Source organism: Penicillium cataractarum (assembly GCF_028827025.1).
Source record: "Penicillium cataractarum strain IBT 29864 chromosome Unknown utg000010l, whole genome shotgun sequence".
NCBI lineage: Eukaryota > Fungi > Ascomycota > Eurotiomycetes > Eurotiales > Aspergillaceae > Penicillium > Penicillium cataractarum.
The window spans coordinates 213,766-225,443 of NW_026622746.1; the positions used below are offsets into that span (position 1 = coordinate 213,766).

Sequence of the window (11,678 nt, forward strand, 5' to 3'; positions counted from 1 at the left end):
AAGCCGTTGTTCTGAGTCTACTACATCAAAGCCATTTATGCTCCTTGTCGGAGCTTTCGGCATATGCTAGGTCCGCTACTCTACCACAGAGCTAACTCAAATCATGTAGGAGGCCAGGAAGAATGTTGAGTGTCAGAATTAGATTCACAACCTATCAGACTTGATTGCAAGCCTGCCAAAAATCAAAGACGGAAGCATTATCCATCAAAGCAGCCATCAAATCATCCCCATCCAAAACCCCAAAATCAGACTCCCCAAGCTGACCGCTAGCATCTGCATCTTGACCGTCGCTGGATAAATTCCTCGCTAGACCCTCACTTCGAGGAACAGGGATTGAAGTGGGTGAACGACTGGTATGCATCGCACGATCAGGACAATCCGGGAAAATTTGTTGGATAGCCTTTGTGAAAATTCCACGATACACTGAAGCAACGGTATAGGTTTTCTGGAGTTCCTCCATCACCAGCATGCACACTTCTAGCTTATTTAGCCTGATGCGCCTGGCAAGGGGATCGCCGCATTTGCATTGAAGTAGATGCGTTTGCATTGCTGGGACTAAGAGTGGGGGTCTAGAAGAGAGAACCCGATTTAGCTGTGACATATACTTTGCATATGCTTTGCAGTTTCAGGAAATCTATGCTTAGAGTCACTCACGTCATTGGGCCTGCCAATCCAATCAATCCATCCTGGACAAGCCTGTCTAGGATTTCGTTCGTTTGAGAGGCAGCATGATCAGCCTTAAGTCTCATTCGTTCCTTCCAGTCTTCTTTCGCCCCAGGGTCGATCCCGTCCGGAGACTCCATTCCCCAGGGCCGGTAAAAGGTAATCAGCAATGCCCTGCATTCTAAGGTCAGCAGAAGCATTTGCCAAAAGGCATTATTTCAGGCGAACTTACTGGTAGTGTAGATGAACGTGATTCGAGTAGAACTTGGAAATACGCGTCAAGCCCCCTTCATACAAATCGGGGAGTCTGCAGCGCAGAAGATCTTTCTCGAGCTTTTTGACGTCGTCAAGTGTCCCTCTGGGTCGTGCAGCTTGGAAATTCATAACCAGAACATCACCTAATTGACGACTCATTTCGATGAGCATCACCCAGTATTCACTTAGTCTTGGCATGTCACTTGGTAAGTGACCACCTAGACCGAGTTCGCCCAGGCTCTCAATGTCAAAAAGCATATCTCCAACCAGCGGCATGGGGACGTCAGAGTCATTAAGATTGATACGCAGAGGTCTGCCTAGCGTGAGACCAAGCCAGCGGTCCCGGAAGAAGCAGCACCACCAGAGACGACGCCAAAAAGCTCGTTGTCGGTCGGTAATATGCGGATTGTATGCCGAGGTTCCTGGATCTCGATGTAGACCGAGAATTTGACAATGACTTATTGCGGAACCCGTCCAATACCAAGGTTGCGCGTGCTCATCTATTTCTGAGTGCCAGAAGCCCATCAAGAGCGAGGCTTGTAGCAGGACGATTTTGTTGCGTTCATTTCCGTTCTCATACATGCACTGTCGAAAACAAAATGATGAGAACTAGTTGACGGACCTTGAATAGGTTTCGCCGAAGACACGATTCCTTACCTTTGCTCGGGAGTACATGGCAAATTTAATTGCCCTCCTTGATGTAAAGCCTTCTTGCTCGCATATTTGAGATGGGATAAACTGTAGAACTTGTTAGGTTTCCAAAGGATGAGTGGCCTACTTGATGACGTACGTTGACAGCGACGAAGAACAGACTCCAAAGAAGCAAAATATTATACCTCTCAAGCTGTCCAGCTTGATAATGACTCAAAAGCACATCGGCTTCTATGACTGGCAGTATTGGATGGACATTGAGAAGGTAAGCTTCAACCAAGCTTTCACAAGCCTTTTTCCCGGGAAGTGTGTATACTCCTTTCTTACGGAGAAATTCCTTATTCTCTTCGGACAGACTTGTCCTATGAAGAGGGATGAGGAAATGCCTCGGCAACGACTGCTCAGTAAAGCAAATATCCAGGGCTGAAGTAGGCCCCGTATGCCCACCTGTTCGGATCGTAAGTTACGGTGCGTTGCCCCACTCAAGCATTTTGTTTTCTCTTACCAGCATAAAAGGGCACTTCTCCCATTTTCTCCGGCTGTCCCAATGCCGCGGATGCTATTTCCAGTCCATTGCGCTCTTCGTCTTCAGGATTGTCAGGTAAGGAAGCTTCTTCGGCACCTATAGATCTCGACGTAGGGAGTTCTGAACCCATTCGCGAAGCACCAGGACTCGGTGGATCAGGCGAAGATATTTCGGGCATAGCATTTGATCCCCGAGTTACAGGGAGACTTTGACTAACCCGAGTAGTAACCGTGTGGCTGATCTGTTTCGCTCTAGAGGAACGTCGTGCTTTAGTTGAATCCAATGTCTAGCACCCAGCACAGATATCTCTCACGTTTTCCCTTTATTTGCATCGACCACACACTGTGAGCCATCCTGGACACAACCAACGCAAGGAACGCCAGTGACCGTGATGCTGCATCGAACTTTCCGTCTGCGACACCCTTGGCAAGCGACAGCGGACCTGTGGCGGCGTGTCCGAGGAGTTTGGTTGGATGAGGCCATTATTTTCAGGGGTCTTAGCTTCAACTCGGATTCCGAGGACTGAGTACCAAGTCTTTTGATCGGCCAACGAATGGCAAGGGTTTCGGAAGGAGAATTTGAGCTAAGGTGCTGAATGTTGTGAAACTTGAGTGATTATCCGCGGTAAGGAATACCGCCCATTATCACTACCTCGGTACCGCCGGTGTACTGCGGGCTAGTCTTAAAAAGAGTTGCCCTCGCCATGAATCGAACCCTCGACCTCTGGCTCCTTATATACTTCATGACGATGCTCCATGTACAGTCCGTGGCTTCAACGCCATACAGCACTGAGAAACAACACATAATATAACCACCAGATCGTCTTTTTAATAATATCTAAAGGCAGGATTATAATCTATAAAATTTAGGGATTAATTGAATATAGATAAAGTATAATAAAAAAGACTTTAAGGGGGGAATCATGAAGGGATGTTAGATATCAAAAAACCTCACCCGACGGGGGCCGCACCTGCTCCACAGAAGCTTCCTCGCAGTTACGACCGCCGAACCCACCGAAGTGGCTACAGTCGACTAGGGGTTAACCCACTAGGCCACCGGGCAGGATCAGTCGCTGATTTCAACTGGAAGTAAATGATAACACCTCGTGTCCTTCCAAGAACTCTTAAGGCCCTGGATCATGACATCACGGCCCATCCACCCTGGGGCCTCCCACCTGGTTTCCGAGGTATCTTAATGCACAGTATATAGCTGTCGTTATCGCCTGAGCTTATAGGCTGAATACTATCACATTGAAGAAGGGTCCCGGTATCCTCCAAGACCGATCCATGCAGCTCTATCCTCGTGAATAAACCAACTGATCCATGATGCAGCCAGACCCAGCCGGCAACCCTAGAAACATAAAGATAAACTAAGAATAAAAGAACCAAGAACCTAGTACAAGAAAATCCGACATATGCAAATTCCAACCTCAACTCTGGGGAATATAACTAAAACTCAAATTCCTTGCGGAAAATATTCACATCCATGCCCGCGACAACCTGGTCCGCCAGATCACGCCGTCCCATCTGGCTAAACACGCGGCGAAGCGTATCATACAGGTTCGTGCTCTGGTTCTGGCTGATGTGCAGCATCCGCTCCAGACGCTCGTCGTCCAGGCCGTCGGGCGCACCGCCGCCACCGATGATCTCACGGGCACGTTCACGACCCTCTTGCTCGACGACGCGGTGCATGGATAGGGCACCGAGTAGGTGCTGGGCGGCCTCAGGGTAGCAGCCAATGTTGATGCAGGAGACGCCAAGGTTGTAGCGGGCGCGGACGAAGTTGGGGTTGATGGTGAGAGCCTGCTCGTAAGCCTCGATGGCTTCCTCAGAGCGACCGCTGTTAGCGAGGGTGGCGCCGAGACGGTTCCATAGGAGATGGAGTTGCTCGCGCTGGTTGGTGCTACCGGATTCGGTGGAGGCCAAAGCAGCGGAGAAGCAGTCGACGGCCTTGTCGTATTCTTCGGCGCAGTAGAAGAGAACGCCCAGGCCGACTTGAACGTCTGGGTCCATCTGTGCACCGGAGGGAGAGAGCTGTGCAGCTTGGATGAATAGTTCCGTCACACGGTCATGCAGGAGTTGACGGTCCGTAAAGCCCAGGTCGGCATCACCGGAAACCTCCTTCGGGTCAATGATGGAGGGGTATTTGTTCGATAGCCAGCGCTCGAGAGTTCGATAGGCGGTTGAGTCGTAACCTTCGTTGGTGTATGAAACGGCCAGGCCCATCAGTGCATCAAGGTTACCTGCGTCAATCTTGAGTGCCTGCTCCAAAGCCCGGATAGCCGGTAGCTCCTTCTCGTTCTGTGCCTGCGCAGAACCCAACATCGTCCATGCTTGCACATGCTGGGGATCTTTCTGAACCGCAGCCTCGAACGCCAGTGCAGCGAGAGACAAGTTGCCTCCCTCACGCATGATCTTCACACCTTCTTCAAAGGGGTCGTTCACGGCCGAATACACATTATCCTCCTCGAACATGTAATCGCCCAGCTGTGGATCCCGGAAGCGCGTGTTCAAGCTATCGAAGCCATCCCAATCACCCAGATCGCCGACATGCACACTATCCGTGACTTCAAAGTCACCACCTTCCTCAACCAGTTTTCTACTCGCAGCGGTCTCAGTTTGGATTCGTTCCCAAACGGATTCAAAGGCATCATCGGTGGTGGGCACTGACCTGTCCAGCTCGTTCAGCTCCGCCTCCATCGCCGCGTTGGCCTCCTCGTCCGTCTGGGTCTCGATCCCAGCGGTCTCCATCTCAGCAAACTGCGCCTCCCAGTTCTCATCATCCAGCTCAACCATCCGGCCCTTGCCCTTATCCTGTGTCTGTCCCTCCATCGGCTGCTGCATCATCGGCGACTGCATGCCCATCGGCCGCATCATACCCATACCGCCCATTCCACCCATGTATCCACCCATTCCCATCGGCCGCTGATACCCCGCCATTAGGGGTGGGGTCGCCGTCGTGGGGCTCTGCGTCTGGGGCATACCCATCCGACTCTGCTGCTGGAAGCGCGCGAACTCGGCGGGCGTAAACCCAGAACTATTATTCATCTGTGCGGCACCGGGGAACGCAGCCTCCATGCGGGCCTGCTCACCAGGGTCGAACTCCGCAGCCCATCCGGGCGATCCTGTGCGTGGCGGCGCAGTCTGGAAGTTCTCCAGTTCCCGGCGCATATGCTCCATAGCGAAGGGCTGTGGCGAGGGGCCGTTTAATTGTTGGCCTGGTTGCTGCATGAAATCGTCCATCATCTAAGAAAGCCCTCGGACGGAATCGTCCAAAGGGCCTCGCCGTTAGTCGCCGACTCATCAATTTGGTGGTACACAGGCCTCCGCTGCGACCCCTCCCCTCCTCGGAAAAGAGCCAGGGTTGGCTGCAGCATTCCAGGGAACTCACCTGGTCCTGACCACCCATCATACCCCGTGACCGCATGCCTTCTTGCATGCCCGGGCCCCGACCGACCAGCCGGTCTCGCTGGAGGGACTTATCATCTTGGACGTGCTTGGTGAATTGCGTGAGGGGGTTTCCCGCCGTTGAGCATTCGGCGCCGCCGAGGAAGGACATAGTGACGGCGGTTGTATTGTATTTGGTATAAGGGAGTAGGGATGTGAAGCCGGTGTTTAAGAATCAAGTTTACACCGAAAGCACGAGCAGTGAAGAGGAAGAAAGCCGTGCCCCGGATACTGGACAAGACGTGGGGTTCGATCGCTCACTAATGCGCTTTCCGTCAGCCGAGGTTCCCCGGAGGTCACGTGTGGCGGTATCTGCCGATCCAGAAGGAATTGATCCGATGGACATTGCCTGATAGCCACCCATACCGCAAGTGTACAAGGGGAGGGGCTGTATTGGGTGTCGATATAGTACAGTTTTATACATCTGTTATATGGGTATAATACAAGACTAGCGGAGAGAGCCTACACTCTCTCCTGCTATGTGGCATCCTCATCATCCTAGTCCACGTCCTTGCCCGAAGCAATCTCCTTCAACAATGCTTTTTCAGCCTCCTCCTCTTCCCTCCTAGCCCTCTCCCTCCTCCTAGCGTCCGCCTCCGCCCTCGCCTGCTCCTTATCCACAGGCTCAGGCTTAGGCTTCATCATACCAACCCTCTTCCTCTCCGCGAAATTGACGTTCAATTTCCGCCCATACGGACTCTGTCTCGCCAGTATCTCCATCGCCTGCATCGCCGCGTCCGTGCTAATAAACTCCGCATGCGCAAAGCCACGCGGCATGCCAGAGCGCCGGTCGACCGGAATACGAACGTCGATCAAGTTCTTGGTCTCGCGGAAGAGATCCTGGAGATCGCGATCGGTCATTTCGAGGGGTAGGTTGCCGATGAAGAGTGTTTCGGTGGGTGGGTAGGAAACGCGTCTGTAGTTGAAGTTGGTGCGGGCGTAGTGCACGACTACTTGGCGGCCTTCGAAGACGGTAGAGTGCATGCCGTCGATTGCGGCTTTTGCCTCTTCCAGGGTATCGAACTGGACGTAGCCGAATCTAAGAGTAGTATGTGATTAGTTTGATCTGGGTAGATAAGGTGGAGGGGTACAAGGTTCGTGTTGCTCACCCTTTGCTGAGACCCCGGTTATCGTGGGCGATCATCGTGTTCAGCACCGTGCCGTACGTCTCCATACGCTTCCGCAAATCTTCGGCGGTAACATCGTAGAACAGATTGCCGATGTAGATGGTTTCATTCGGAGGTATTTTGATCTTGAGGGCTTCCGTTGCCTTCTCCTGCGGTTTTTGCTGATCTCCAACATTCGAGGGTGAAGGCTCAGAGCTTTTTGCTACCGCTGTCTCTTTATTTTGTGCTTCTATATCTTGGGTTTTCTGTTCCTTCTCGGCCGGTGACGGTGATGAGTCGTTTTGGTTTGAGTTCCATCGGATTTGAAGGGCTGTAGGGTATGGGCTTCGGGGAGAAAGTCTCTGAATAGACTGGCGTGTGACAATACATTGGTACCGCGCTGCCGATCGATATTGGGAGGACACTGCCGAACCCAGGAGTCGAGATGAGGCTCGTCGGAGACAATGCCTTGAGGGAAGAGTTGAGTTAGCGATGGTCTGATTAGAAACACAATATGCGTGCAATTTGGGATAGCCTTTTAAGTAGCATCGATTGAGGAACTGACATCTTGACAGAATATACGCTAGTAGCGCAGAGTTCTCCGCCGCTGCAAAGAGAGTAGTTATTCAACCTGAACATCCGATGCGCGACTGTCGCCACGATCAAAAAGTTCCGCGGAGCGATAAGATAGATCACGTGATCGGTATCGCACGTCACCGGCCAAGAAAGGAACGGCCGATACTGTAGCACTTTGTGAAACCTTACTTCGACGACGACTAATAGCCATTTCTAAATGGAATTAGAGTACTAAGAATTCAAGCGAGATTTTCTTAGAGAGGAGTCTGTATATTGTCATAATTCCCACAATATGGTACATCCAAATTCCAACCCAACACAGTGCGCAATGCACCGTCCCACGAAGACCAACTAGATCAAACCCAAGCTTTTCCAAGGACGAATTTCCCGCCAGAAAACATCGACTCGCGACAAATCCGATCTGAATCATCCTGTATCCCTTCTCAAGACACCAATATCCCAGACATAACAAAAGAGGTATGGCAATCCAACAAGCTGGACAAATCAAAGAAGGCTCGAATGAAGAAACGTGATATCATCTTATATAACGACATAAAGCATTCTCTCACATCGAACCCTGGCTACGACCGCTGTTACCTGACTGCGATGACATCGGAGTAAAGCCAGGTACGGAGGATGTATTGCTGTCAGGCGAAGGGCCTGGTGGTGAGAAGATATTAGGAAGACGTTGCGAAGAAGCACCGTTCGACATTGACGATGTTCTGGTCGTCCCCAATGGGCTCGTCACTGGAGGTTGCGCCATTCCAACCCCTTGTGGCGTCGGTTGGCGCTGGGGGTCCATCATGGGCCAGAATTGGTTTGTGGTATCGAAGGTTGGGTTTTGGATATAGGTATCCCATGCATCCTGCACACGCGCCGGTTAGTTTACTATCATATTGAGTATAATTGGAACAATCCAACCTACCCAGTCGAGATTGACCTGCATGTCCGGCATCGTCCCGAACATGCTGCTAAATGGCGACAATGGCCCCGGCATTTCAGCCGCAGGTGCCGACATGCCACTCGGCATTGGCGAGTCACTCATCTTGAACAATGGATCCGTGAATGGAGCCGGGCCCGGGTTCATCGGGCTCATGCCGCTACTGAGCAAGCCTAGCGTCATCGCCGCGTTTTGCTTCTCGTCCTGCGGCTCGAACATAGCACCACCAGCGCCCGGGGCGTTCTCAAGCCCGGGGACAGCGCCGTGAAGCTTCGTCAGCATAACTCCGAGCACGGAGCTCGCCTTGAACGCCTCCATGCTCTCGTCGCGCAGCTGATCCCAAATCTCTTTCGAGCGCTGGACCACCGCCACCATCTCGTCGCGTCGTTCACGGCCCCATGTGTAGGTGTCACCAGAGGGACGGTTAGAGGCTTGAAGCTGGTAGCTCTGATAGAGGTCCAGGCAAACGATTGTGGCGGCGAGGAGGTAATCGGCGGAGCTGAGAGAGGTGACGAGGTTGGAGCGGCCGCGGAGGCGTCCATTGCGCGTTTCTGCGTGCAGGATCGCCTGGAACTCGAGAATCTCGAGGGCCGAGTCGATACAGGTGCGGCGAGAGTATGTGAAGCGGGGGTTCTCGCGGGCGCGAATCAGATAAGGTCGGTGCAGTACGCATTGTGCTTTGTGGTAGACAGTCATTACCTAGAAAGTTATTAGCGAGATGTATAGAAACCAAGAGTGATTAGTTTGGCTTACTGAGAAGCGCGACATGATCAAGTTGATGGGGTCAAGCTGGCACTCCTCCACAGGGCGAATGTGCAAGTGATCAGGAATCAAATCTCGCCCTCGCCGCAGATCAGCGTCAATTTCCATGACTTTGTCATACGAAGAGGATGAGACAGCCGAATAGTGCTCATTGACCCGGCCAAAAGCGTACGAGAGACGGGACTTGGTGATCAAGTAAGAGATTGGTGTCGGCTCGGTTAGCTGGCGAGCTGGAGGTAGTTCTTTGCAGTCTTCGTCAAAGTCATCGTCATACAAGTTTCGTGGCAACTCCGTATCGGTATCCGTGGTGCGGAGCATGCTCGGCATGCCGACCTGGAATGAGAATAGGAGATCTGCCTGTCGCACAAAGGACCATACTCGACGCCGCATCTCACCCTGGAAAGGTGTGATGTTGGGGAACATTTTTGAATCGCGATGGTATCCCATGCGCATCGCCAGACGGGCAATTACACCCGATAGAACCCAGACTGAGATGTCTGCATCCCGGGTCTGCGAGAAGTCACCATGAAGATGGAACACGAGGGCCTCGATTAGGAAGCGATGTGGTTTTGTGTAGTCAGCCAGTGTCAGACATTGCGCTACCGAGTTCCTGAAGGACCCTGCCATGTCCATCGCCTTGCCCCGGAACTCTGGAGGCTCATCGCCTTCTCGGTAGTATGAGAGCATTGCTAGTCTCATCATAGCAAAGAGCATTGCAATCCAGACTAGTTCCGTTTGTGAGGGATCCTCCCAGTGCTTGTTATACTGTGCTTGGAATGTCGGGCCGTGAAGAATATGCGTTGCAGGGTCATAGCTGTTGAAATAGCGAGCAACGAGGAGGTCCGTCGTATATTTAGACGGCAAAGTGGCCATAATCTCGGGTCGACTTAATGGCTTCATCGCACCGAAGAGCAGCGTAGACCCCCCAGGGTTGTCCGTTTCTGGCCGTGTGGCCTTCAACTTCTCTGCCTGGTCCTCGAACTGCTTCTTATGCGTTGTGAAGAAATTCCGCACTTCGGCGATCTATTATGACTCTGGTTAGCAGCGACCGAGAAAGAATCGTGCCGGCATCAAACTTACATCGTTCAGCACCGAAGCCCAGTGGGCTTCACTGATATAGTAGGACTTGCCACTGTCCATTTTCATCACACCGAATGATTTCGTCACCTGTTCCGTGTCGCTCTCTTCCAGGTTGCCCTCGGCATCATCTTCAATATCATCGACATCGATCTCGTTTGACAGCCCCGTTGACCCAGCACTGCTCTCCCCTGAGATCGCAGCCAAGGCAGCTGCCGGGCCAGCTGACTGGTTACCATTGGTCATCAATGACAAGACCAACCCCTCCAAGCGGTCAATCCGGTTTTGCATATCATCAGGCGAGGTCGGGGAGGCCTGCTGTGGGGAGTTCTTCTTGCGGGTGCTGGCCTGGGCGTAGTTACAGGAGGCTGCATCACCTCGTTTGACGCAATTTTCGCAAGGATGGGCACGGTTACATTTCAATCTGTAAAGCCATCGTTAGACTCTAACCTCTATGGGCGCTAAGCATTTTCTCTTCTTTTTCTTTATTTCTCTTGGGTTTGCTTTTGTTGCAGGCACTTACTTTCGATGGCGGCAGGGTGCACATGATAGAGGCACTCGGTTTCGCTTGCGAATAATCCTGAATTCAGGCGAATGAGCGCCCGCGCTGGATGAAGTGGTAGATGGAGGTGTCGGCGTCATTTTGGGGGGTAAGAGTTGAAGATGGTTTCGACCGTCGTTTGAGTGGTTCGAGCAAATATGTTGGTGTGGATTAGAGCTGACAGCGAGTGCGTAGAAATCGTGACCCCGCTCCAGTTCAACAAATCTTCCAAATACCTAAGCTCGGTGAATCTCCGCTGAGATGGCCTGGGTTTGCAGCCAAATCTTGAATGCGCACGGCCGAGAGGGGGTTTGTCGAGCCCGCTTGTCTCTTGCTGCTTTTCGTTCAGCCGTGCGCCGAGTCTACGGTCGGGTACAGACGGCCTGGCCCCGGTTGTCTCGTAAACGGTTCTGGTGATAGCCCCTTAATAGTCGCTTCGAGTTTTGCGGTGAATGGTTTGCGTCGCGTCAGTCCCAGCCTTGCGCCAGACGGTTCACGTCGCGTCGGGATAGCACAGCTTGTCGGAATACACGTAGTTGAAGTATTAAATGGATCGATCCGGATAGGCTGGGACACTTTCTGCCGTTTGCGCTGAAACTCGAGGGTGATGGTGGAAGCTTGCGCCGGGTATAGGAGGGGTCGTCAGAGAATGGACCCAGTCGCCTCGTGCAGATGAAGCCGTCGGGGGAGGGGTCAAGTGCAAGTTTCAGAGGGTCCTGAAGACGTAGACCAGTCGCGAGTTCCCCTAGAGTCTGCGATCACTGAGGATAACAGAGAATAAAGAGGGGACAAAGTTTCCGCGCACCCAAGTTTCCTTGAGACCGGAACGGTGATGATTAATCCGAAGCTATCTCCGTTTTTGGGGGCTTATCACCAGCCACGATAAACTGATGATCTCACGGAATCTTCTTGGTTCAGCCAATACGCGGGTCGGGATGGAGCCACCGCCATACTTTCCTCGGGAAATAGTGCGATGATGCTGATGATCCTGTGTACTGCTGCCTCAGGGTTTTTTGTGGAAAATAGAAAGACATCCAATGATAATGCTCGATTCAAATCCACTCAGAGACTATCGTCATCCCACGCCAGTCAGCACACCAAACCCATACTGAAAGTGCGTCTCTTTCTCTCCCCG

At 52.3% G+C, this 11,678-nt stretch overlaps 3 protein-coding genes across 3 annotated transcripts; all 3 read right to left on the reverse strand.

Moving 5' to 3' along the window:
- Positions 1-154: 154 nt before the first annotated feature.
- N7496_012237 (fungal specific transcription factor domain-containing protein) lies at positions 155-2,273 on the reverse strand (the record flags this gene model as incomplete). Its single annotated transcript, XM_056705150.1, has 6 exons — positions 155-569; positions 655-837; positions 896-1,503; positions 1,576-1,656; positions 1,709-2,016; positions 2,075-2,273. 6 exons carry the CDS (start codon positions 2,271-2,273, stop codon positions 155-157), a joined length of 1,794 nt encoding a protein of 597 aa, XP_056549048.1.
- Positions 2,274-3,543: 1,270 nt separating this feature from the next.
- N7496_012238 (tetratricopeptide repeat protein) lies at positions 3,544-5,653 on the reverse strand (the record flags this gene model as incomplete). Its single annotated transcript, XM_056705151.1, has 2 exons — positions 3,544-5,340; positions 5,486-5,653. The coding sequence occupies 2 exons, from the start codon at positions 5,651-5,653 to the stop codon at positions 3,544-3,546; spliced, it is 1,965 nt and encodes a 654-aa protein (XP_056549049.1).
- Positions 5,654-6,039: 386 nt separating this feature from the next.
- N7496_012239 (uncharacterized protein) lies at positions 6,040-10,644 on the reverse strand (the record flags this gene model as incomplete). Its single annotated transcript, XM_056705152.1, has 9 exons — positions 6,040-6,580; positions 6,651-6,978; positions 7,044-7,144; positions 7,213-7,254; positions 7,793-8,088; positions 8,149-8,862; positions 8,917-9,948; positions 10,006-10,426; positions 10,526-10,644. 9 exons carry the CDS (start codon positions 10,642-10,644, stop codon positions 6,040-6,042), a joined length of 3,594 nt encoding a protein of 1,197 aa, XP_056549050.1.
- Positions 10,645-11,678: the final 1,034 nt, after the last annotated feature.